Raw genomic sequence first — 25,256 nt, 5'->3', positions numbered from 1 at the left:
AGGAATAATCTGCCAGTATATATTTTCTTACTTTTTTGCTCATTTCATTAATGAAAAAAAACAGCCTTTTCCTTTGACTGCAACTTGGGTTGGATTCTCTGAGGTAAAAGACACACTCAATATTAAAAGTATTGTAATGTTTTTATGGTTACCATATTCTCTAAAATAACTGTCAATCATATGAAAACTATTGGCATTTCTGAAAAGAGCAATTATTCATATATATCTTGAATTTTGTTATGATGCACCTTTAATGTAGTTGAGATTATTCTTTTTAAAGTTTTCTAGATTATGATTTGTGTCGAGGCTGATCTATGGTAAAAAGTAAAGTGCAAAACATTTTTTCTTTAAAAGATTTGTTTTATTGATAGTTCTTCTTTTTTTTTTACCAAATAGTTTATAATAAACGGTTTGTGTTGCTTATAGACCCTAATAAATGCATTGTTATTATTATTATTAGTAAGCTTAGCATCAAGCTTCTACTGTAGAATGCTTTGTGGCGTACAAATAAGGGACCAAAGCAGAAAATAAGCTTTATGAAATTACAGTTTATAATATATATTTTCAATTTTCTTTTTCTTTTCTTTTTTCTCTCTCTTTAAATAAACGATAGAAGCAAACACACAGAAAGGTCAGACTAAAATATACAGAGGCAATCAAATACTGTAATTGAAAAAAATGTCTATTTAAAAATATATACAGTGAAAACAGGCTCATCGTTCTGATTGTAAAGGAAGGAAATAAACATTTTTCACCAAGAGCACACAGACACAAATAGAAATGTAGAGATTGAGGCCTTTCATGGTACAATAATGGACTAAGGGGCCACATCCATTATGTTTCAACATGGCTGTATGAGTGCTCTTTTGTCACTTGCACAATAGATGCACTCTGAAGGGTCCACAAGTAACTTTATTGTGTATTTTACCTCAGATTTTGAAATGTTTTTTTTTTCATTAGTTCCATTTTTTTGTTCTAACTTACGATTTCATTCAGCAGATTGTGTGCTGCTCACCATTGTATTTTTCTTTTTCTTGTTTGATTTCTTTTTTGCAAAAACTCTATCCAAAGTCAGCATCAGTGGCTCCCTATCGGCCGAGTAAAGGTCCTCCCTGCCTGAACATTTGAAAAGAGACATTGGGGAAACGAGGAAATGACCTATGCTTAGCCACACAACATGCTAGCTGTGCTCAAACAATCAGCATAGCATTAGTAGGTTTGTTGAATAGAGCCATCATGGCTGCCAAGCCCTGGGGAGCCACTGATCTGCCTATGGGCTTTATGGAAAATGGAGGTCCTGCAGAGTTGTAGAGGGCCTCAGTAGAGACCGGAGTGGGCTCTTACAGAATCTCTAAGCTGCTCTGGAGCAAATTTCTTTGTGCTCGGTTGCCTTTGTGTCTGCCCTGTATTTTCATTCTGATTTTCCTTATGTTTCCTCTTTTGTAAGTTTTTTTGGATTTGTTTGTAAGTAAAGTTCTGAAATATTCTTTCCTTTAGAGAAAGTGGATTGGCAGGTTTTTAGCTGAAAACTGAAAAAAAAAATTGCTAATGGGACAATGCTTTATCTGGTTTTAAACATAGCAACACATGAACTGTGTAAATAATAAAACAAGCTCAGAAATGTGATGTTTGTCAGTCGTTGACTGGAACCAATTCAGTTTTTTGGTAATTTTCTTTTGCAAAATTATGTCAAAGCAATCGTTCATTTTTTTCAAATCAAACAACTTAAATAGTTTTAAATATTACATGTGGTATGCAGGTTTTGGAGTTAAAGGGCCTACAACATTTAGTCTTTCTATTAATTGGCTTCTATCCCCCTCCCCCCACTTCAGTCAACTTGAGCTGTATGTGTGTATTTTGGTTGTATGTCTGATCTTGTTCGGGTTGTACTGGAATATAATTTTGTATGGCAGTGTAAAAGCTGTACATAAGACAATTAAAGATTCTGATTCTGAAAATAATGTTAAATTGAAGTTTTATCCTCAAAAAATGTTTGAGATCTACTCAAAAATGTGTTTAAGCTTTAACGTTTTACTCTGCAAAACTTTGATGTAATTTTTTTTCACAGGAATTTATGTGGTTATAAATCTATTTGACGGAGCTCTTTTGAGCTCTTTCAAGTGCCATAAAAAATACCAAACTTCACCCCATTCCTTGTCAAAAATGCAGAATGAATGATAATTTAATCAATCTAATTGTGTTACTTAGGTTCTACTTGGGTTAGAACAGTATTTTTCAACCGGTGCGCCGAGAGATGGTAAAGTGTACTGTGGGAAATTACTAATTTTCACGTCTCTCTAAAAACATTTACCGTCACCAGGATATCAGCTCTGTGTTCATCCAAACAGGCCCTGATAAAACACTGAGTAGCTAGGAATATGAAAAATCACAAGACTTTTTTTCTCTGTGTTTATTTGATTCTATTAAAGACACTTTGATTCTTTGTTCCAACTTGGCCCATAAAGTATTTCAGTTCCAACAAAAATAAAAGCCAAAGCTTGTCTTTAGCAGTGTAGCATCCCACGGGATCTGGTGTCAGAAACCAGGAAATTCCTGTATTTTGAGCACAGACAAAGAATTAAAAACATTTGTCATGTCATTGTGTGATCATTCAAAATTATTAAGAAAATGGGACTCTACTGTCTTCATCATGTTGAATTCCATAGTTGTTTTGTTAACATTCAAGGCTGAGACCAGTTCCGGATACAACTGCACCATGAAACCGTCTGGAATCAGTCATTTTGTCTTGACAAAAATTTCAAAAGTATATTGACTCACAAGTAGGTCCTCTGTTTAAGTGTCCTTCTGCCTTAATATTTGCAAAAAATGTATTTTGTGTCAGTCTCGATTCCCATATTTATGCAATTAATTGCTGGTCTAAATAGTACGCTGCCCTGTTGTAAAACACCAATAGTTGATAAAAGACCCAAAAATAACAAAATGCAGAATTATAGCCTAAATTAAAAAAATTATCACAATGATTTACTTTCACACTGGTGTTGTTACTATACAGTGGTGCCTTGTTTATCGCAGGAGTTATGTTCTAAAAAAACCCCACTATAAGTGTAATTTGTGAAGTAGTCATCTTTTTTCCCCTAATAGTTGTCGATGTTTAAGGAAATTACTCCTCACTAGACACTTTTCACTTTAGTTTAAATTCTTAAAGTCAAACATTTATAGAAAAATAAGTCTTGTGTTATGATAAAAACAAATATCGGCTTGTAATCTAATATTTGTGTAAATTTGGCAAATTGATCGCATTCACCTCCACATAGCGTGGAGGAGATTGGATGCCCTACAGCCAATCAGGGCGCATAATACAATATGATGTAAAACAATTACAATTAAAAGAAAAACCTTGCAAAATTGCTTTTGTGAAACAGCAAGGCCGCAAAAGGTGAACCGCAACATACAGAGAGACCAGTGTATTCCTATTTTCCTGCTGACTATTGGCTCTCCTTTGCTGTATTTGGGTTTTAATTTAGTTTATTTCATTTAGCTGACATTTTATCACAGTAGATGCAATTCTAGAAAGATTTAGAGTATAGTTAAAGACCTACATCAGTTCAAAGACTGCATGTTTTCTCATACTAACAAATGTTTGTTGACAATTGGTCCTTTTTTTGGCAGCCATATTTGGATCCTCCTCGATAAAACAAACTTTTGTTGGTCACATAAATTTCTCCATTTGGGACTCCATGGGCACAAGTAAGCTTTTAGTTTGACAAATCAGTTTTTGTAAATGTGTTTAGTTGAGTCTGTATCAGTGCAAAGCTCATTTTACTTTCTTGATATCTATTCTGTACTTTTAGCTGTACAGGACACTGTGTTTACTTCTCAGCCACCTTATTTGCTGGTATTTGCGGTTAAAAAAAATCAGTGCGACTGAAAGGGCCCGCGTCAGAGGGATAAGTGGCCTTTCGTTGCCCCCAGGGTGGGCTCCGTTGGCGTCCATGGGTGCTCTTTGTCCAGAGCTTTCACTGTGATTAGAGCGTTTCAGTTGACAGTTCACTTAAGACCTCCTTTCTGTCTCCCCCCTGCCCTGTCTGTCTATCACAAGACAACCTTGTTCCTTTCCTCTTGCTCTCTTACACTGTCTCTCAGGGTATATTACCTACTCATGTAATACAGTTAAGCTCAGCTAGAAGTCTTACCTCGTAATACCACTTAATTCCCCATGTGGCAGCTGAGGTAATTGCAGGAAAGACAGAAAGGGAGTGGTTTACAGTGATGATGGTGGAAGGAGGTGCAACAGGGAGCAAACAAGGAAAGGAGTTCATGGGGAGATCCTATCCACTGCTGATAGGCGGAGCTGATCAACAACCCAGTAGGATGTTGGTCCAAGTGCAGACATCCAACATGTAAAATCCAAGACATTTTCTAAAAGCTTAAAAAAAGATCTGAAGCTTAGTGTGACAGGAAGAGGAGGGAGGCGGTACTTGAATTAGTTGTGGTATTTGCAAGAACTGAAAGCCTAAGTGCCAAGCCTCATGGGAAAATGCAATGCAACACCACTTAATGTCAAGGTACCCTTTACTGGCTTTCAGACAGCAATCCAACTTTAGTGTGAGTCTTACGACAGAACATCAGAGAAGCTATGTTGAAGCTGGTGAGAGTAGTTCCTTTAAAAACATTTCCAACATGATTTCAATAAAACACATAAATATGGTTTTTGTTGAGCCATGTATATTTTTTTTAATGTCATCATTTATTTATGTCATAGAAGAGCTCGAACAAGGTCTTTACTGTCTCATCCAAAATGGAGCAATGGGAAACTAAAGCCACGATTTACCCTAATAATAAACATGAGGTTTTTCAAGATATTGTCTCATTGGCTCCAATGACTAAAGTCCTTTAGCTAGCACTTGGATGGTTTGCCACTCCATGGATAGAAACTGGAAGGAGAATTAACATCCAAGCTGATGCTAAGGTCTATAGGCTCTTTTCCTACCTAAAACCTTTTCCCAGAAAGATGGCTCAGAATATCCTAGAAGTTAAGGTAATGACTTAAGGAACTTTGCCAGAGCTCAAGGTGAAGGTGTGACTTGTTCACATTAGGTAGAGACACTTGTGTGGTGGATATTTTTACAACCTTTAAATTCTATCAGGGGAAGACATTCTGTAACATCTCCAAATTCGTACCTCAGGTGCAGGACTTTAACTGGAGAAATATCTGTTATTTTAGATGACAAATGTCTTGTTTTTAGAAAGTTGGAAGTTGCTACTCCAAGTTTAAATGGTGTTTTTTCAGTATTCTATTCATGGTTTTCTATTTTTCAGTCATAATATATATTTAGTAAAAGATACTCAACATCTTCTTTTCAGGTTGCCATTGAACTACTCATAGAAATAAGAGAAAAACATAAACGACTGTGAAAAACAAATGAAGGAGAAAAGTACATTGACAAAAAAAAATAGGAGTTGTCGTTGACATTGCCCTGGGTTAGTTCTCCAAAAATGAAGTGCTAAAATAATTTCAGCTAGGATAAAGCTCTGGCCATTGCCATGCTGCCTTAGGATATCTGCTCCGCTCATCTGCCTTTTCAATGAAACGTCTGCACACAGGGAGCCTCTGGGCAGCCCTTCACATACACGCACGCACACACACACACACACAGACACAGTAACAAAAACACTCAGGGAGCAAAGCCACTACACACACAAGCACACATCTAAGCACTAACTTGTTGGAAACACATGCATGCTGATACTGTCCTATCCCGTGGGCCCACTTTTGCTCGACTCTGAAGGAGGATGGAAGAAAGCTTACTGAGGCCACCTTACTCATGATGGTGGATTAGCCCTGTGCCACCACTGCTCTCTTCAGAGTCACCTGTGTTTTTTTTAATCTTTCATACCCCTAACTCACAGACATCCCCCACCACTTACATTGTTGCGGACATCTATTTATTGAGGCAAAATCCATTTTTAATTAGCTGTAGTTTTATTTAAGAAAACACGACATTTAAGTCATATTTTAAAAAAAAACTTTCCTCCTGTAAACTTTAGAAAAAAAAGTAGAACTTTAGAGGAATATTTTAATAAACAAAATAGGTTTGGGATACAAAAAAATATATTTATTTGAACTGTGCTGCATTCTAAAAGGAATTTTAAACTTAGAAATCAAAATAAAATCAGTTCAGGAGTGAAAAAAACTTAATGCTGTAGTCTCTGACAGTAACCTGTTAAAAACAGTATCTCTGGGAATCACAGCATCTGATGGCACAGAAGCTATTTGACTGACTTGACAAAGACATGCGTTTCTTATCTTTATAAATTCCATGGGGCAACTGCTACTTTTTGCCCCCAGGGAGGCACTCTGCTTTGAATGTTATGAAATGGAAAAACTAAATAAATTTTAGGTGTAAAAAAAACAAAACAAAAAAAACCCAACAGAAGCAAGTAGGGGCCAGTTAAATAATGCGCAAACTGAAATAAATAGATTTTCATCGATGTAATCAAATCATTTGGAAGTTAAAAAACTACTTGTTTTACCAAAATAAAAGTACAGTTTCACTATGTGTTATTTGTCTTGAAAATAAATTTAGCCTGCATAGCATATTTCTTATCATTTTTTAGGGTTCTTTAAGTTGAGTTGGTTCAATTTGAATTCCCTCACATTGGGAAAGTAATGAAATACATAAGCATCAAAGGTCTAAAATCAATAAGTGTAAATACAGTAATTTCATGTATCACATGCACTTTGTCCTCATAATTTGCTGATGGCAATGAAATTCAATGGTATTGATTGTATGAAAGCCTTCTTTAAAGAGGTTCTTTAGAAAAGGAATAGACTTGATTTAGCAAAGACCGAAGAAACCAAACTGGTACAGCTCATCACTGATAAAGCGACTACATAGATTGCATGGCAAGTTGGTTCACAGTTGTATCACATTTTTTATTCAATGATTAAAAAAACCAACAGTAAAACTAAATGTAAAATAAAAACATAGTATTTATTAGTTATTTTAAGATAAAGATAAACATTGACATTTTCATGTTTGGCTTTGTTGTACAATATCAGAGATTTACACTAAATAATACATCTGGCTCCCCCTTTTGTATTTGCTCACATTAACATCTAAGCAAATACAATCACTTTTAATTCATTATTCCCTCTCTTTCAGTCTTTCTTATTTTGTCATTTGCCACTTTTCCCACATATCGTCACTGCTTTCCATTCTGCCTGTTTTTCTTTTTCTTTTCTTCCTTTTTCATGATTTTCCCCTCATCATCAATCAACCCTGTTCCCCTATTTTTTTCTCTTCCTTTTACTAAGTGTTTGTATGCATCAACATCTAAGAAACTAGATAGCTTAGTGCAGGTGACACCCTGTAATTTGACATCCTTGCCTTTCAGCAATGAGGGAGGCAGATGCAATCTGTGGCGATTTACATTGTGTGTGCAGTGTAATCTGGGGTTGTCACATGGCCCCATGCCACTTTCTGTATGCCAATCAATGAATGAAGCTCTGCAAAGCTCTTGTCTGCCAGCTAAACCCCACACCTCTGTGCTGATATGTCTATTAGCCATACATCAGCCCCTTCAGTTTGTTTCCGTCTCCCCCTGTCTCAACCCACATCTCATTCCCTTCTCTCAGACAAATTTTCCCTTTCCCTGTAATTCAGCTTGACTATGTTTTTCCCGCTCTCCTTCTCTTTTCTGGGTCCACACTCCATTTGGCTCTCCTCTTGTAACCCTCACTTCCCCTATTTTGCTCTGCTCCAAATGCTCCCCTTTGGCCAACAGTGTTTGCGCACCTTATGTAATTTAATCGAGTGCACACTCTCTCCCTCTATTACTGATCTGCAAAAAGTGCAGGGCATGATGGGATAGATGTTTAAGGAAGTTAGTTCATGATGCTTTAGTCGAGTCTGGTGCTTTTAGTTTGAAAATTAGGGAAATGCAGTGTGACAGGCACTCAACAACTCAATCAGAATTTGATGGGTGTAGATCCTATCAGTCAAAATTGCTGTTTTGAAAACAAAATAAATAGTTAAAATGAATTAATGAGAATTACATATATGTTTAACTAGGCCTGAATGATCAGGAAACAGGCAAGGTGTAATTTTGAATACTAAAGAGATGTGAAGGGCAGTAATGGACTGTTTACCTGATCTCCATTTACTGCTAATGTGAACCTGACTGTGAATTACCTATAGGCACAAAGAAATAAGCTGAACCTTTTCCTGCTGTGCCACTTTTCTGCTATTTTGGTTTGTTAAAAACTGTTTTCTTTCACTGTTTCACTTGTGTCAATTAAGAGCAAAATTTTTTTTTTTCTTGTTTTAAAGCCCTTACAAAGGAAGTAGCAATGTCAAATCCAGTACCAATTTGGTACAGTTAGAGTCAGTTTTTGGAAGGACAGTAGTATTGCTACAAATTGAGGGAAAAAACCCATCGTTAAGTGAGAAAATCCAACAGATTGCACAGAATCTTCGCTTGATTTAGTCTCTCGATACTTGAACTGGAATCTTTCCCTTGGCCTTGCTTTTGAGAGCCTCACTGCCTGCACCTACACACTCTTCATTTAAGTGTGGTTCTGAATTATTATTATAGTTGAAAATAATTTGTTCTTAGTGTCTTTGGTTTTATCTTTCTTTTTCAGCCATTTGAAGTGACGTTACACCTTTTTTTCCGTATACTTTTTACCTATTGGGACTAAATAGTTTAGTAGTTTTTAGAATTGAGACAAATTCTGTTTAAAAGTCAGTGAAATCTCCTTCTTACCCCAGGTTCTTATAGATTTGATACTTAAAGGACATTCAATCATCTTTTTATCTATTTTAAGAAATGTTCCCAGTGATCCTTTAATGATGATTATGCCATTTTTAGGTAAAATCCATAACCTTGTGTTGTTTTAAAGACATAGTTTTTGCAAAGCGGCAGTAGTTTACCAAAAATTCACCTCTGAGTTGTGGGCGGAACTGTTGGTGCAAAGTAAGCCCGCTCTTACTTCCCGTCATCAATCTGTTTACACTCTCTTGCTAGCTCACAGTCTCTGACACCCCCAACCTAATGTTAGCGGTGCAACAAAAATGGGGAGCAATGTTGGAGCTGTCCAGCCGTACAGTTTTAAGCCAGATGCCAGCTCAGACGAGGAAAACGAAGCCGTACATGGATCTGGTCATCTGCAGTGAGTGTATCAAAATGAAGCAGAGCAGAGAGCTTGTGATTTGCTGTTTTAGGTTATATGTAACAGCTACAGGCTTTTTTTCAACTGCATTTTTGTCTGCTCCTGATTACAACAATTTGAATAAAGAGATACTCAGAAATGCGATTTTAATCTTAATCTTCCTTATACATCAGGAGAAGTTTGACAAGAACATGTTAAAAACACCAAAAACACAATTTTCATTGGAGTGAATATTTAATGTTTGCACAGACCTTAATATAACTTGACGTCTTTAAAATACTATCATAAAAATAAAAAAATACGGAATCTTAGGTAGGTATTTATGCAAAGAGTATTGGTCTTATTTTCCCAGGGCTTCTGATTGCTCTATTGCAGATGTGTCCAGCAGCCATCAACAGAGCGATAGGATTCAGGCAAAGAGACATTTTGACAGACAGGCAAAGAACAGATAAAAGGAAAGGTGGACTCATATTTGTCTTAAATCTTTTTCAGATTTACAGCAAGCTGTCAGAGCCACAGACAGGCAGGCCGAGAAGCGAGCAGACAGTTCTGGCGCAGCTAGACAGGCAGTCAGCCCTGGCATTTTGTATTAGATAAGTAAGCTATCAGAGGAGGGGGATAAATAGCAGAGTAAAGATTGGTCCCAGCCCCCTCAGAGAGGAGCAGGGGGCCACAATGCAGGCGTGGTGAGCAGATAGCCCCCTGCTCTCATTATACTCTGGCTAATCCAAAACGATGTTTACTCAGAGAGAGAGAAGGAGAGAAGGGCCACGCTTATCGAAGCCCTGCACAGTCCTCCAAGCGTGTGTGCAATAGCGCACTTCTGTGCATGTGTGGGGTGTGTTGGTGCTAAAATGAGCCTATTCCAATGGAAAAAGGGATCAGGGGTGTCTCCAAGGCGGACTCTGTTGGCGAGAAACGTCGATGCTTATCACACACTGCCCAGCTCGTTTGGTGAAAGGCGAAAAGGCTATCTGAAGCCTTTTCACTGCACGTGTATTTACCATTCCAGCAAAGCACAATGACCATTTTGTAATTGCTGTTAATATTAACACAGTTCCATTAACAGTTAAAGGTTTCAGAAATCCCTTCGTATCTAATCTAATAGTTGATGAAAGTACTTTAAGGTCATAAACCAATTACATTTTTGTTTTGTTTTTAAATGTTAGAAATTAAATGAGTATAGAAAATCATTTTCTTTGCTTTCAGCATTTCTACATCCTTTCTTTTTACTCAATTTATTAAAAAGATAAAAAATAAATACTTTTTTTTAAACTAAAACGGAAGTGGTTATATTTCAATGTTGACTGACAGCTTTTCAAATTTGATTAGGAAATACATGTCATGCAATTTCATTTAGCAAAATCCTAAATATTTTAAATCTGAACATTCCTCTTTTGTTTTCTATCATCACTTTTTTTCTTGAGGATGTGATTATATTTTCTTTCGAATTATAAAAGAAAGATTTTTCTCTGTTATTAGAGTCAGTCTAGACCTGATTCTTTTTGCGATACTTCAGAAATAACAAGTCTGAATACCGAAACAAATCTTGTTAAGTTCCAAAAACAAACAAATCTCTTTCAAAGCAGAGTATGTGGTTGTTCAGAGTTTAGCTTGAGTAAAAAATTATAATTTTCTTTACAGGTGAATTCTAAGACAAAAACCAAAGGACATATTTTAATTTTAAAACGAGATAAAGGAATATCCACATAATCTCTTATGATTTAAAATCCCAAAGGAAACTGTCATCCCATTTAGTCAAATACAGACAAAATAATGGAAAGTTAACGAGTCTATTTGGTTTTTCGTTGTGTTCTAAAATATTATTGTTAAAAAATAATCAACTTTTGTTCATTGGAACTTATTGTGAAAATTTGAAACAGAAATAATTGTGGCACTGCAATACAACAGAATAGAAACTTTTTTTAAAAGAAGTTTTCATTCAACCCTGCAAAGATTTTAATGTTGCATTAGATTTTTTTTGGGGGGGGAGTTGCTTTTTCAAAGTAAATTACTAGCATTTTATTTGAATGTGTTTGTTTATAGAACCAGACCAGTTTTGTATTCAACGTTTTTACTACCTGATAACGCAACTCATGTGCTGTGTGCTACACACATGCTTACACACAAACTAACACTTTGACTGTCACACAAACACATGCAGTACACACACGCGCAGCTCGGTGGACTTATGAAGGGTATGAACACTGTCTAGGCTGGATTGGGTAATCCTGGCCTCCACTAAAGTAGCCGTGTGAGAGGACAGATTGTCAGTTGATCATGGTCAGCCAAGAGCCTTATCCCTTATTGGATCGGCCATGGAGGAGGCTTAGGAATTATCTGAGGCTTCACTTAATGTGGAGACGGATCACCACCCGAGAGCCACAGAGCCTGAAAACATGCCGGGCCTGAGGGGAGAGCACAACACCGAGCGTGAAACAGAGAGTAGCAGGGAGGTGTGGGTCTGCGTGCTTGAGGAGGGAGTTGTGTTGAATGTGTGTGTCCATGCGCACACCACAACATCCCTCTTAACCCCAACTTGACACTGCTCTCTGTCTCACTTACTCGATATTAGTCTGTCTCTTCGCTGTACATTCGTCATTTCACTCACCTTAATCCGCTTCCCATCTTTTGTTTCTGTTCTTTTCTTTTCTGTTAATCGTTTTTGTTGGAGGCTTTTTAACATTTCTTTCTTTTTATTCCGCTCAAACTCTTCGGAATTGTTTCAGTGTGGAACTACCCTTCATTCTCTTCCATTTGTTTCTACAATTTTCCCACTCATTACCCGCTCTAATCTCATTCTTCTGGGTTGTACGCTGTGACATTATTGTTTCCTCTGCAGTAGACAAGAGGTTAATTTACAACAAAGCATAAAGTCAATCAGTTTCTTTGGTTTAAAACAAATACAAGTGCTTCCATGACAGTAGCCAGTAATAAACCCCAATTATGGTTTACACTGTATGTTGATTCTTCTAATAATAAAGGAAAACATTATAAAGCAGTAGTGTTCAAATCTTTTGCAAAGAAGGCAAGATTTGAGCAGGTAAAAATGCTTTCTTTGAACCCTTATGAAAATGAAGGCAAATGAACCATTCAATGAAAATGTATTGTTTACTTTTCATTTTTTCACTTAGAACAGAAATTAATCTCAATTCATTTTTTACTAAAATTGCTGTGAATTTTATATTTGAAGAGCAGAAAAAATCTATGAAACAAAAATCTATCAAAGCCTTTTGAAATTTTACATAATATCTATTATTGGACTTACTGTGAACTTTGAAATATAGATCATGTGAATAGGAAAAGAACACACATTTATTCAGAAGTACAAACTGCTGTGGTTTTTATCATAGAAACAAATAAATCGTTTCGTCTTGTTTGTCCCTGAAGACACTGAGGGTCAAGTAGCCACGGGTTGTTGCTACAGTTTTACAGCAGCTTAGAATGTAATTTAGCCATCCACAAATAATAAATCACAGTTCTTAGAAAATGCTGGGGTCTGCATATTGTTCAATTATTATTACCTACTTACTTGTTTTACTTGTCCTGTCCTACAGCTGAGCAGACAGATAAGAGCTGAGGGCCTTTTGTGTTGGACAAATGTTACTGTTGAGAGATGTTAGAAGTTTGACCGTGGGCTGCAATTGGCCAGACTTTGGACATGCCTCTTATAGGTTACGTCTGAAATCAATAGATTCTTTGACTTAATAATATAAATCTTATATCTATAAATGATACAGCAGGCTGAAAAAAACGCCCTCCTTTTAGCATTTCACGACTGATTTAAGCATCGTCTTGTCTCATAAATGAAAGTGTCAGGGCTCCTTTTAATTAAAGCCTTGTATGAAGAAGAGAGTAACAGCCTCATCTCAAGTACTTCTAGCTTAACGTGGTTTAGGTAGTGAGATCGTATAATAGTACCAGCCAGAATCTCCTTCAGGTACTTCAAATAGCCCTTTAACTAATTCCATCCCCGCTGTTGCCTCTTTGACCTTCGAAGGCTTCAGGATTCCTCGTAAAAGTCTGGAGGACATGTGTGTGGAAGACAATGCCCGGGTCACCGGGACAGCTCTCTTAGCTCCAATGTGAGCAAGAAGACCACGACAACAATAAAGAGTTGTATTAACCTATTCTCTCAAAAACAGTTGGAGAGACCTTATTTTGTGCAATATGTCAGCCTTTATTCTAAAATCAAAACATCTTGTAAAGCAAGAAGGCTGTTATTAATTCTGTCGTGAGATCCAGTTGGATAATTCCACTCCTGTGGATGTGATTACTGACAGCTACTGGAGCCAGATTAGTGTTGTGTTAAGTCTGGAAGTTGCCTTGGGGTCAACCTCAGGTCACAAGATGTAGAGTGTAATAGGATAATGAAAGAGGAGCACGGTGGAATTCAAAAGTACATTAAGTTATAAAACCAAATCTTTAGCAGCAAGTCTCACCACTTCCAGCTCTCCTAATCCACAGTTGAGGCGGGAGAAAAGACATGTTCTTAAACTGCTTGCAAATCTTCCACTGAATTTGGCTGCTCAGTCTCTGGCCAATGAATATGATCTGAATCTGAACAGTTGCGTTTTATGTTTTTTTCTTTCTCAGAGAAAGTCAGGAACTTTGGACTGTGTTTAGGAAAGAAAAATGAGGTGAACATTTTTAGCAAAAATGTTGGTAAAACATATGATTCATACTCTAAAGTCACATTTATAGTGTCTGCACATTTTAGAAAACACGTTTTCGAAACTTTTTTTTTTAATTTATACCCAAATAAAGTGCAGCAACTCCAACACTGCCAAAGTTTCCAGCACACAAAGTCTCACAGCCGCTTTTCAAAATAACAGAATTAAAAATGTTTCATTTTTCTCATACTAGCAACTTCACAAACCAGATATGAAAGTGCACACACATGGCAGCTACACTCTGTTCCATTCCTCATCTAGTAATTGAAGGTGAGAAATAATTTCATTATCCTCAGGAAGAGTAATCTGCTCTCTGCTCCTGATCCCTTCATTTCCTACAGTGCACCTCGACCTGGGAGACACACACACACACACATACGCAGACACACACCTTCACACCAGCATGCACTGGAAACAGTACTTAAAGCACATGCACCCACACTCATTGCACCCACAGTTCTTATCACCCTGGGCTATTAATGTTATTGGAGTTGAGGATTAACCATTAGATTCACATATGCTTTACAAAGCTGTATTACTTTGTGCTGTCTTGCTCTCTTTTACTCACACGCATGCATATGTTTACACACTCTCGCACACACACCGGCTTACCGCTGTGTGTCGGCAAAAGTTAATCTGAAAAGGCAGTAACTAAGTCAGGGAAGAGAAAGAGACCTCTTAGCAGAAGTTTAAAAATAGGAATGTGTTTGGAATATGTGTGAGACAGAAAACAAAACTGAACTTTGTTTTGACTCGGTGTTAGTTAATAGTGGTGTTGATAATAGAAAAAGCTGCACCAAGGTTTAAGTGACACTAAAATATAGGACATATTTAAAGTCCCCCATGAAAAGTTTTTCTTTAAAACAATTCCCAGTGGGGTTGTAATTATGATTAAGTTTTTATCCTAAATCCCACAACCTAAATGTCTTAAAAAGCCATAATTCATGTCTATCTAAAGCCACTGTTTTTAAAAATCTCCACAAATGACATTTAGTTTATCTTCAGCGATAAAGAAATGGTGAAAAGTGACACAAATCGAGACTTTTTTAACGTGTGGGATGACAAAACGAAGGTGTATACCAGGCCCTGCTGTTCAATAAAATTACACATAAAAAAGTACTTTGAGTCCATGAAAAATGTTTCGAATTACGTTATATTTTAGGCTACTTTGTACCAGCAAGCAGCACTGACTGCGGATCAGAACTGATTTGATGCTAGCCCATGCAGATTGTGGATTTCACTTGCACAGCAAATAAAATGAAATGCCATGAAGAAAGTGACAATTCGAACATAACTTTCCAAGTATGTGTGGCCAGTGCTGAACGTATTTCTTGGTCACACGGACCCAGAGGAAGGGTGAAGTCTAGGATTACAGGTTAAGTTTAAGCTGCGTTCACACTAAATACGATTTGCTCGGCCAGTTTCAATGTTAAGTCAATGTTACTGACATGATTTGAGGTCCTGCGGCGCGATTGGAGTGACGGTTGCGGTGGAAAGATCTGGCAGCAGCGAGATTTCAGCGGCGCGATTTAGGCGGCAAGAGTTAAAAATCTGACCTCTGGCAATCAGGGATTCAACTTTGGGCACATGACATTTTCATTGACAGCGGGTAGAAAACACATCCAATATGGTGGATCGATCCGACAGTTCTCTTGAGCAGAAACTTTGTCCTAAAAAACGACACGTTTTTTGATTTTGGCTAAATGTGGCATGGTTGTAGTTAAAAGACCACTGGGAACACTTTTAAAAATAGATCAAAATGATCAGAGTTGAACTAACTGTGATGGTTTTATGGTTTTCTTGGACTAAATAAGACATTTTAAATAATCAAATATTCCACTTTGCTAAAAACGTCTTGTGTTTAATTGATCCATGTTTATTGTTTCATAACAGTTGTGTTCATCTCTTGAATTATTGTTCATTCTTGTAGTTATCAGCCAGCTTTGTGTGTACTTTCACATCTTTCTGGTGGAGTGCAGGGTGAACAGGTTTTGCACTCAGTCAGTATTTGTAGAAAAATCGAATAAAAGCCCTCATATTCCAGTCGTGCCAGTGATTCTCCTTATCCTTCACGCACCATCCTATCGGACCAATGAAACTAATTTAAGTGAGATAATGAGATGCTTTTTTACATTCAGTTGTGCTTGTTATGAGTTGAGGATAACGCCCTGTTTAGTGCTACATTACCACCCTCTACTGTTCATCTGCCCAAGATGTTCTGGGTGACCCCTCATGTCAAGTGTTATGTGCCGGCACAAAGAGGAAGAGGAGAATTTCCTTTTGACAAAGGAAAGTGTTCTGATGCTCTTGTGTGAAGAGCAGTAAAACACAGTTCCAGATTTATGGAGGATCTAAAGATGCTGTTTTGATAACAACTAATGCAAATATGTGTTTGTTCATGTTGACTTGGTATGTATTTTCTTTTTCTGTGAAATATGATGCTTTGCTCTCAGGTTGCTTACATGCTGTGCAGATTTCTAGGCAGGTGCAGAATCAGTCAGACAGCAGCTGGTACCTATTTTGGGCCTAAATCAGGTTTTATTTGAGGTATTTGCTGAAACCGTTTGAAATGTTCACAAATATGTTGATATGAGGGTGAACCTTGAAGTAACTGAGCAAATGAAGACCTTAAATTTGATTTGTGGTTTTTGTTGTTGTTGAATAGATATAAAAATTACTCTCAAGTTCTTACTCAGGAATCAAGAGGCAACATTGACTCTATTCTGGTCTTGTCTGTAGTAATCTGCTGCTTTTGGGGAGAAAAGAATTCATTAAGTTCTTTCTCATTTAGGCGTCGGGCTTGAAAAGCCGGCGTTGGGAGAAAACCAACACATTGATGGATTTAAGCGTTTATAGTTTTGTTGATAACAGCACAAAATGGAACAACCCCAGCGTTCACCTTTGAACTTAAAAACAAAATCCACATGAAAGAAGACATTTAAAAGCGTGGCAAAAATAAAGAATAACAAACTTAAGATAAGGCGCATGCAGAGAATAAGGGCCACACTGATCTGTGTGTTGCTGTGCAGTTTTCAGTAGCGTGCGACAAGCCCCTTAGTGAAGAGGAAGAACAGATGAAACTTAAAATGTCACTTTAGTACAGCCGTACGTGCCCAGCCACACCATTGTGTGTGTGTGTGTGTGATGTCAGGCCCAGCAGTTGAAAGTATTTTTTTAATAGGGAAAAAGAATATTTGGACACTTTATCAATAGGCATTATTAAATCCTGCTTGCTTGAGCTAATCTTGGTAGACGGGAGCTGAGGGAAAGAGTGGGAAACAGAGAGACAAAGGGAAGGAGAGTGAGGGAGGAGTGATGTCTGCCCCATGAGGTGATGAGAGGCCGCCTGTAAGCCGCTTATTGTATCGACAACCACCTTTTCCCTCTCCTCCTCTAGCCCTCCCGTTTTCTCTAGTCACCTTGCTCATTTTCTATCTGTGTCCTATGCTTGCTGTCCTCAACTCATTCCACATCCCCCTCTTCTTTCCTTTTTCTCTCTCCCAAAAAACCGCATAGCCGCACACACTTGTGCGGATTTATGCAGTCTCACAAACGCGTACCTTCTTGTTCAAAGCCAGAAGCAAAAACCTGAAGTTTTATTCAAGTGAATGTTTACTTCTTCTGCTGCCAAGATGCATGTGTGTTTGTCTCCTTGTACATGCATGGAAAGAAGGGAAGTAGTTCGAAACATGCGAGCGTGTGCGTCTCAGTGTGTGTTTGGTGCACGACAGAAGGAGAAGGGCTGACAGTAGGTGATAAGCCAGACAGGCCTGCACGCTGTGATTATCACCCACTGGACCCCCTGTCTTACACACACACACTCGCAGTCTCTCACGATGCACACACTTGCATGCACAATGGCCAAAGAGGGAGTGTGTTGCAAGGATTTACGATAGACAGACGGAGAAGCCTTGGATCACGGGCAAGGTGGAAACCACAGGAGTTGCAAATGAACACAGACTGGAAAATACAATGCTTCCTTTCATGTTTCACTGAATGCTCATTGTTTTTTTTTAGGTTTTATGTTGATATAGATGTCTTCTGATGTGTAGAAACCAGGATCAAAGCACACTGACACACGAGTTTCTAAATGCATCATTGTCATAAATCTGTCTTAGAACTGTAACGTCGGTGAGACGTTTGAAGTAACTGACTCTGTTTTGGTGTCTTTGATTAAGGTGTTTGGCCATCTGAGGAGGTAATGGCACATTACTGCCTTCAGAAAAGACACACCTTCAAGTAAGTTTATCCTCTTTTATTATATTTTATGTGAAAATGGAGACAAAAATGCTTTTCTTTACTTTCATCTGTTATTTGTATCGATATTTTTTTATGAAAATAATCCTTATTGCGTGTCGTTTTGCTCCATTTTTTGTCTTTATCTACCTGAGACAGGCTGCCTGACAGGAAGTCAGCATGTAGTGAAAAGAAAGCAATGAATGACTGTTGGTCTGATAGAAAAGTGGAGTGGAGTTTTGCATTTCAAACATTTAGATTCCTTAGAAAAATGTATAAAACTCTTTAAAACCAAACTCTCTGTGTATTCTACAAGCAGTAGATCATATTCACAGGTTGTACGTCTGCTACTCTTTTCTGAAATGTAGTCATTTAAAGCTGGGGGGCAGCAGTAAATGCTTGATGCACTTTTCGCTGCTATGCGGCATTCGGCGCTGCTCTTTTCCCGTTTGTTGTCTGCCGAGCATCGGCCTGCCCTGTGGCATCGGGCTGAAAAGAACCCAGGCACTTTTGATTTCCACTCAAGGTGGAACGTCACCCTTTGATTTCCTGTTTTAACATTCAAGAGGCGGGAGGCGCGGAGGAGAGGGGTATTGATCAGAGCGGGGTAGTGAAGGTCAGTGGGAGAGGGAGGGAGTCAGGGAGGGATGAAAGAGGACAGGGGAAGAGATGGAGGGGTTGGAGAGATGAAAAGAGGAAGAAGATGGAGGAAGGGGCTGAATGAGCATGCGAGCGACAGGACTCTGTGTGTATGTGTGTGTGTGTTCCTCAGATTTCCTGCTGATTGAGCTTGTGCTTCTCAATGTTCAGTATTCAGCTTTCAAGTTGATGGTTGAATTGATATTTGTTACCCTGCTGTGTTTAGTGTTTGTGTATGTGCTTGTTGGATAGTACGAGTGTGTGAATTCACCCGCATGTCTACTGTACTGTGGATGTGTGTGTTCATACTAAACTGCTGGTTCTGAATCTCACCCCCGCTTGATTCTCTTTTCTGTCAGGGGCGCAGTATGTGAGTTAGGAGGAGGCATGACTTGCCTTGGTGGGCTCATGGTAAGTGAGACACACAGATTCCTGAAGGAGAAGCTTGCCTTCTTAATTAAACATAGCCCCTCTGATTAAAACACACACACACACACACCACAGGCACACTGATCATCTATATGCAAACATTATCATATAGGTCTTAATGCCAAAGTCTGCGAATTTGCATTTATACTCTTTAACAAGTGTTTTCTTTATAATAAACCGCAATTAATGTCTTGTGCACCACATTAACCAAAAAATATTATGCAATATAGTTTCTCCAGCTTGTTTACAACAATTTAATTATCAAAAAATGTCCAGGACATTTAATTACATTACAAATTTGCTGAATAATGATAATAATAATATTGTATTTCAGACATATATTTTAAAAGAAAGGATAGGACAAGATAAGAAAAAATGAAAGAAATCTCAAAAAGAGAGTGATAATTAGTAAAAGCCTTATAAATACCCCCCTGCCCAGGCATGTCCAAAGTCTGGCCTTTGTGCCAAATACGGCCCACTGTCAAATTTCTACCGGCCCACAGGGTCTTGTCATAAAATCAGTCAATCAGTCAATAATTTACAGACCCCAACAATTTCTTAGGACTAAAATTTCTTGTTTGTGATTGGCTAAATTACATTATAAGCAGTTGTAAACCTTTGGCAACAACTATCTTGACCTTCAGAGCCGCAAGGGCAACACAAGAACAGATTTATTTATTTCTGCGATCAAAACCATAGTGGTTTGTACTTCTGAAAAAGATTACTATTTGTGTAATTTGCCTGTTCAGATGATGTGAATTTACAAGGTTACAGTAAGCATTTAATTAAAATGTTACATTTCTTATGAGCCCATACTCAAAGTTCACAAAAGGCTTTTCTCCTGACAGAAAGTTTGAAATTTTATTTTTGGTCTTCAAATATGAAATTCATAGTAATTTGGGTAAAAATATACAAAGATGTATTTCTGTTCTATGTGAAGAAAAAAAAAAAAATCCCATTATAAGGGTTTAGAGAATGCAGGCCGATTGGTTGGCCCTCACATTTTCACTTCATCAAATGGCTCTCATGGCGAAATATTTGAACTAGACCAGATCCATTACTATAATGAATACACCCAGTAAGGTTTATTACTACAACTGATGAGATTCGTTATTTCATCTGGTAAGGTTGCGGCTAAATCAAAAGTTTTTAGTTTTAGTTTATAAAGAGCTTCACCATCTACAGATGCCAACACTGAGTGCTGCAAAGTTGCGAAACAAATGAAAAAACACTAATGCAGTCATGAAAAATGTGGATTTAAGTCCGCATTTATTTGATTACCAAGAAATTTTGCTAAGACTTTGGAAGTCATGTAGTTATTCAAACAGTACAAGTGCATAATATTTGGCACACGCTAAGTTAGAGGCACTGCATTTCTTTCTAGGTTTATTAGCCAGGGTCTTAGGGGCCCCTCCACATAGCAGGCGTCAGTGTCCCATCGATCTGTTAGATGCCGTTCGGTGTGTGTGTGTGTTCACATGTGTGAATGAAAGCTGGGTTTTATCTCTAAGCAGTCAATACACCATGTTTTGACATTGGTGGACTGAGATGGAATCCTTTCTTCGCGCCTCTCCTTTTCCTCCTCCCTCCATCCGTCACTGACACCATTTTCACCACATTTAAACAGTTGTATGTTAGAAGTTAAAATGTTATACGAGTCAGTGTTGCTATAATGGTTAACCTTTATGTCCCCTCCAACATCAAAGCAGAAGTTGAAAGCCTTGCCTTAGAGCAAACTTGTTTAAAATAAGTCAAAAGCAAGGCAAGTTATTTATGAACTTTCCTTACATACATGTCCAACCTGTTTCCATGTACTGTTGCTCTAGAATTTGAACTCCAGACCAAGATTGCATGTCAAATCAGTTCATAATTTAAAACTGCTGGTTAACTTCTGGTTCAGTTTGTCTTTAAGGTCCTAAAATGTGAGTGTGTATCTTTGTAGATCTCAGTAGATGGGGAAACACCAGATCCCAAAACTCATTTTTTAAGGCTTTTGGCAACTGTTACGCAAACAGATCCACTTTAATTTTTATATCTGGGGTTGTGAGAGAAAGCTCCTGCTCTTTCAGATGGATGCTCCAGCTCAGCCTGAAGGTCTCACCCTCCGTTTAGGCAGATGGTGGTACACGCAGTGCGACTCCCTCGCACCCCCTTCAGGCTCTGGACATGTGCGCCTGTGTGTTTGTGGATAAATGCGTCAACGTTTGCTCTGTTGCTCCGGGAATCTGTATACACATCACGCCGTTTAAATGTATTTACTTTTTTGAACACCTATGATGAGTCGCGGGGGCGTGCCAACACAAAACTCCATGCGCCACTCAAATGCATGCACACATACACTTCTTTAGAGAAATTGACAGCCTGACACAAAAATGCCGATAGTAAGGAGCACTCGCAAAGGAAGAAGAATGTTATAAGATGAGGTTATTATAAAGCACACACCTCACTATCTACATCTCGCTCACACATTGGAGCGCAAAAAGACCCTTTTTCTCTCTCTTTTGCAGTCTGCACTGCAAAGTTATATGAAGGGCATCAGGCAGGCCTGGCGAGCCCAGTGCAGAGTGACAGCGGCGAACGGAGTGATGGCTCTGCCTGATAAACACCCAGCGTCAAATGAAAAGGCTCTGCGCTTGCCATCATCCCCTGTCACAATGCAATTACTGAACAGAGTGATAGCAAGATAGCAGCCCCCACTGCTAGCCACAATGATAAAAGTATTGACTGATTTGATTGAATGATTAAAATAATGCAGACATAAAAATGGGGTGAAGATAGAGAGGAAAATAGCTGGAAAGAGTGGGGGTAATGGAGAACCAGCACAGGGTGGGCTGGGCCGTCGAGAGTGAAGCTTTGTACATTTGATTTGTCATTACTGTGTGCGTCTGTGTGTGTGTTCAGATGTTTGCTTCATTGAAGAGTGCGATTGCTTTTTGTTCTTTTGTTCAGTGTTGTTTCATTTATAAGTCCTTTTCTTGGCTCTCAGGTTGCCATTTCTGCTGACGTGAAGGAAGTTCTTCTATCAGATGGCAACGAGAAGTCCATCCAAAGTATCCTTTCATCCTTCTCTCAGTTCCTCTTTACATCACTCCATCTTTGCCTCATTTTCCCCGCTCACATTTGTGTATAGATTTGTTTCTACAAAGGCTTTTTTTGGAGAGATTTTGATTTTCAGAAAACATCTTTTGAAAATCTTTGTTTAAGGAATGTAGATAGATTATTTGATTTGTAAAGTCTATATTTTCATAAAATGTTTGAATTTTTTTGGGGGTAAAAAGCAAATTTTCAATGTATATGTTTATTGGAAACCAAAAAGATATAAAAATGTAGACATATGTTGTGCACTGACTTGTCAACAGGAAAGAAAGAACGGCTTATATGGTCACTTGTAGACCTGTCAAAATTGCCACTAGGGTTTGAAAACTCCCCATCTTTGGCTCATAAACAACTTCTACTGTCGGTGCCTTGCATGTGTTCCAATACAGTATGAGGCGACATCAATTCCCTCTATTGCTCACGTTCACCGCAACGCCATCTCGTTCTCGAGTCCAGGGGCTGGTGTCGTGCCTTTGCAGGGCGGCCACTGCCCGGGGATGGCACCAGTTCATAGATACCAAAAGAGCCACACCACGGTGCCGGTTGGACTCTGGCATGGCCTCATTTTAGTGAAAAAGGCAAGCCCCGTTGTCTTTTCAGAGTTAAAAACCGAAGGATAAGGTAATGATTTTTTGTACATACTTTCCACCTCACTGGTTTCTCCTTAGAGCAACAGAACTTGAACAAATTGATTTAGAAAACATTTTGCTGCTCATCCCAGTAGCTACTTCAGTTCTAACAGATGATAGAGAATTCAGATTATTTATGTGCTGACTAGATGAAAACAATTTCGTTGTGCACTGCATATTGATAATAAAAGATTGTTATTCTGACAAACCTTTAAAAGTCCAGTTGCCTCGAAGAACATAATCCAGTGGTTTTCTGCTGGTTTTGTGCAAATTGGTGTCAGTAAGAGCATCATGTTCCTCTCCCTGGTCACCTCCTCCAGCTCTTCCAGTGCGATTGAGGATATGCAGGCCACAGTAAAAGTCTCCCCAGCAAGTCCTGATTCTGAGGCTATTTGTGCAGAAACTCTATTCTTACTTTAATTCTTCATGATAGATAATTGCTCGGAAACACTCCCCTATTATTTTTCAATGTTTGCTTAATTTATGGAAAAATGCTGTTAAAAGCTTTCCTTCTAAGATTTCACAGCAAGAGATTCTGGCCACAGTAAAAAAAAAAAATGGAAGACAAATTTAAAAAAGAGATGACTCTACCCCTTATGGAATAAACCAATAGAAACATGTTTATAGTGTTGACCTTTTTCACCTTTAATGCAACTCTTATAGAACAAAAGTTTAAATCTGTAAAACAGTTTCATTGAAAAGTGTAATCTTCTTGTAGAAAACATGACATTTTTGTTTAATATTTTAGTTTCTGCTGGGTTTGTATTTTATATACAGTGATCCCTTGCTATAACGCGGTTTACTTTTCACGGTTTCGCTACTTCACGGATTTGCATCGTGCATTATGTTCTGCATTGTGATTGGCTAAAAAGTCACTCCGCTTCTTTTCTACCTGTGCGTCAATAACGTTGCAGTTTAATATGTACACGTACATAAAACAGTTTGCCAAATTTAAATTACATACGTGCAAATTCTCTTGCAATTTCGAGTTTCTCTAAAACCTATAGAAAAAGAGCGACATCAACTGTCAATCACTATGTTCTTCTCCCGAACAAACACACCTGCACCGCGGGCTTCAAAAGAAGAAAACACTGCAGAGCGGAGTCAGGATGCAGCGGTTCAGTCTGAATAGCAGTGAAATACACCTGAGTCACTATTTGTCCCACTGTACTTTGTATTTTTTTCATAATCATTTTTAAATTTTCTCCCGTTTAATCCATTTACTCGGGTCCCGGTGGGCGGGGCTAATCTCCGCGATTTGAAGCTTTCTGTACACATCGATGATAAAAATTATTATTTGACAGTACAGTACAGAAGATATTTGTTGGAAAAAAACGTTTCTAAAGTACCTTTATTAGTTAAACAAATGCTTGAGCCTGTAAAATGGTTTGTTCTTTCTTTTCAATGTATAATAGAGTATTTAATTGTATATTAATTGTAAGAAAAACATAAATGTTTCTACTTCACGGATTTTGCCTATCACGGGTTCTTTTTGGAACGTAACCCCCGCGAAAAACAAGGGTTTACTGTATACGTCTTTCTAGGTGTTTATATTAAATGCTGACTCAGATTTGTTAGAGAACATTCAGCAACAGACAAAAATGTTTTACCTTTTTTGCTTTTGCCCTGAAGTCAGAGATTTTATTGAGTGAAAGAATAGCGACCACCTCTTTTAACACAGGGCAAAAGCAGTGGATGAGGCACTAACTGTGACAAACACCCAACACTAGCACTCAGCGTGGCATCCACCAATCCCAGCTGCCCACAATACCAAGTAAAGAGCACAGTAATTGCCATCCTGTCAGATTTACTTTGAGACTTTTTGTGAGGCTGGGGTTAGGACTTGAAGTGTTCTTTGGAAGCAGGAACAATCAAGGTTTGTTTAAAATGTGTCTGAATAAGGTTTTGGCTTGTAATTAAGTTCTTATCCACAAGAAGTTGTAAGATTGTGGCGTGAATTATCGACCAGCCGACAGTTTAAAGACCATCAAATTTTGATTTTTTTTCTCCACCGTTTTATTTGGTTGCCTTTTGTCTTCCTTTTTATTTTCACACTATTTTGAAGGCTTCCTGTGTTCTTACTAATTCTGCAAGGATTTGGTTTTATTACTGGACAGCTTTGTGTAAAACCACTACTGATTGACAAAAGAGGGAAATGTAAATACTCATTTCTTCCCCACTGACCACTACAGCATGTCCAGATTTAGCTCTGTTTACAATATCTCTGTCTCAGCCGTCTACAATGCTCTTTTACAGATCACAATAAGACCAAACAATAATATTATGGATCCTGTAAAACACACACTTGGCCACACAAACAATATACCATTGACCAACCGCTTTGTTTCCCAGAACAAACAGCTAAAGAGAATTGTAAGTGAAATCGTGGCCAGAATGGATCGAAAACACACACAGAGA

General features: G+C 38.1%; 1 protein-coding gene across 2 annotated transcripts in view; it reads left to right on the top strand.

Moving 5' to 3' along the window:
• The window catches only part of camkmt (calmodulin-lysine N-methyltransferase), a 108,890-nt gene that overhangs the window by 57,619 nt on the left and 26,015 nt on the right, over positions 1-25,256 (top strand). For both annotated transcript variants that reach the window (XM_004077290.4, XM_020709441.2), the window contains exons 4-6: positions 17,988-18,048; positions 19,044-19,095; positions 22,100-22,163. In XM_004077290.4, the coding sequence (XP_004077338.1) occupies positions 17,988-18,048; positions 19,044-19,095; positions 22,100-22,163 (177 nt within the window). The remainder of the gene's footprint in view (positions 1-17,987; positions 18,049-19,043; positions 19,096-22,099; positions 22,164-25,256) is intronic.

This window comes from Oryzias latipes, chromosome 15 (genome assembly GCF_002234675.1).
Source record: "Oryzias latipes chromosome 15, ASM223467v1".
Lineage (NCBI taxonomy): Eukaryota > Metazoa > Chordata > Actinopteri > Beloniformes > Adrianichthyidae > Oryzias > Oryzias latipes.
This window is presented reverse-complemented; position numbering and strand designations above follow the sequence as displayed.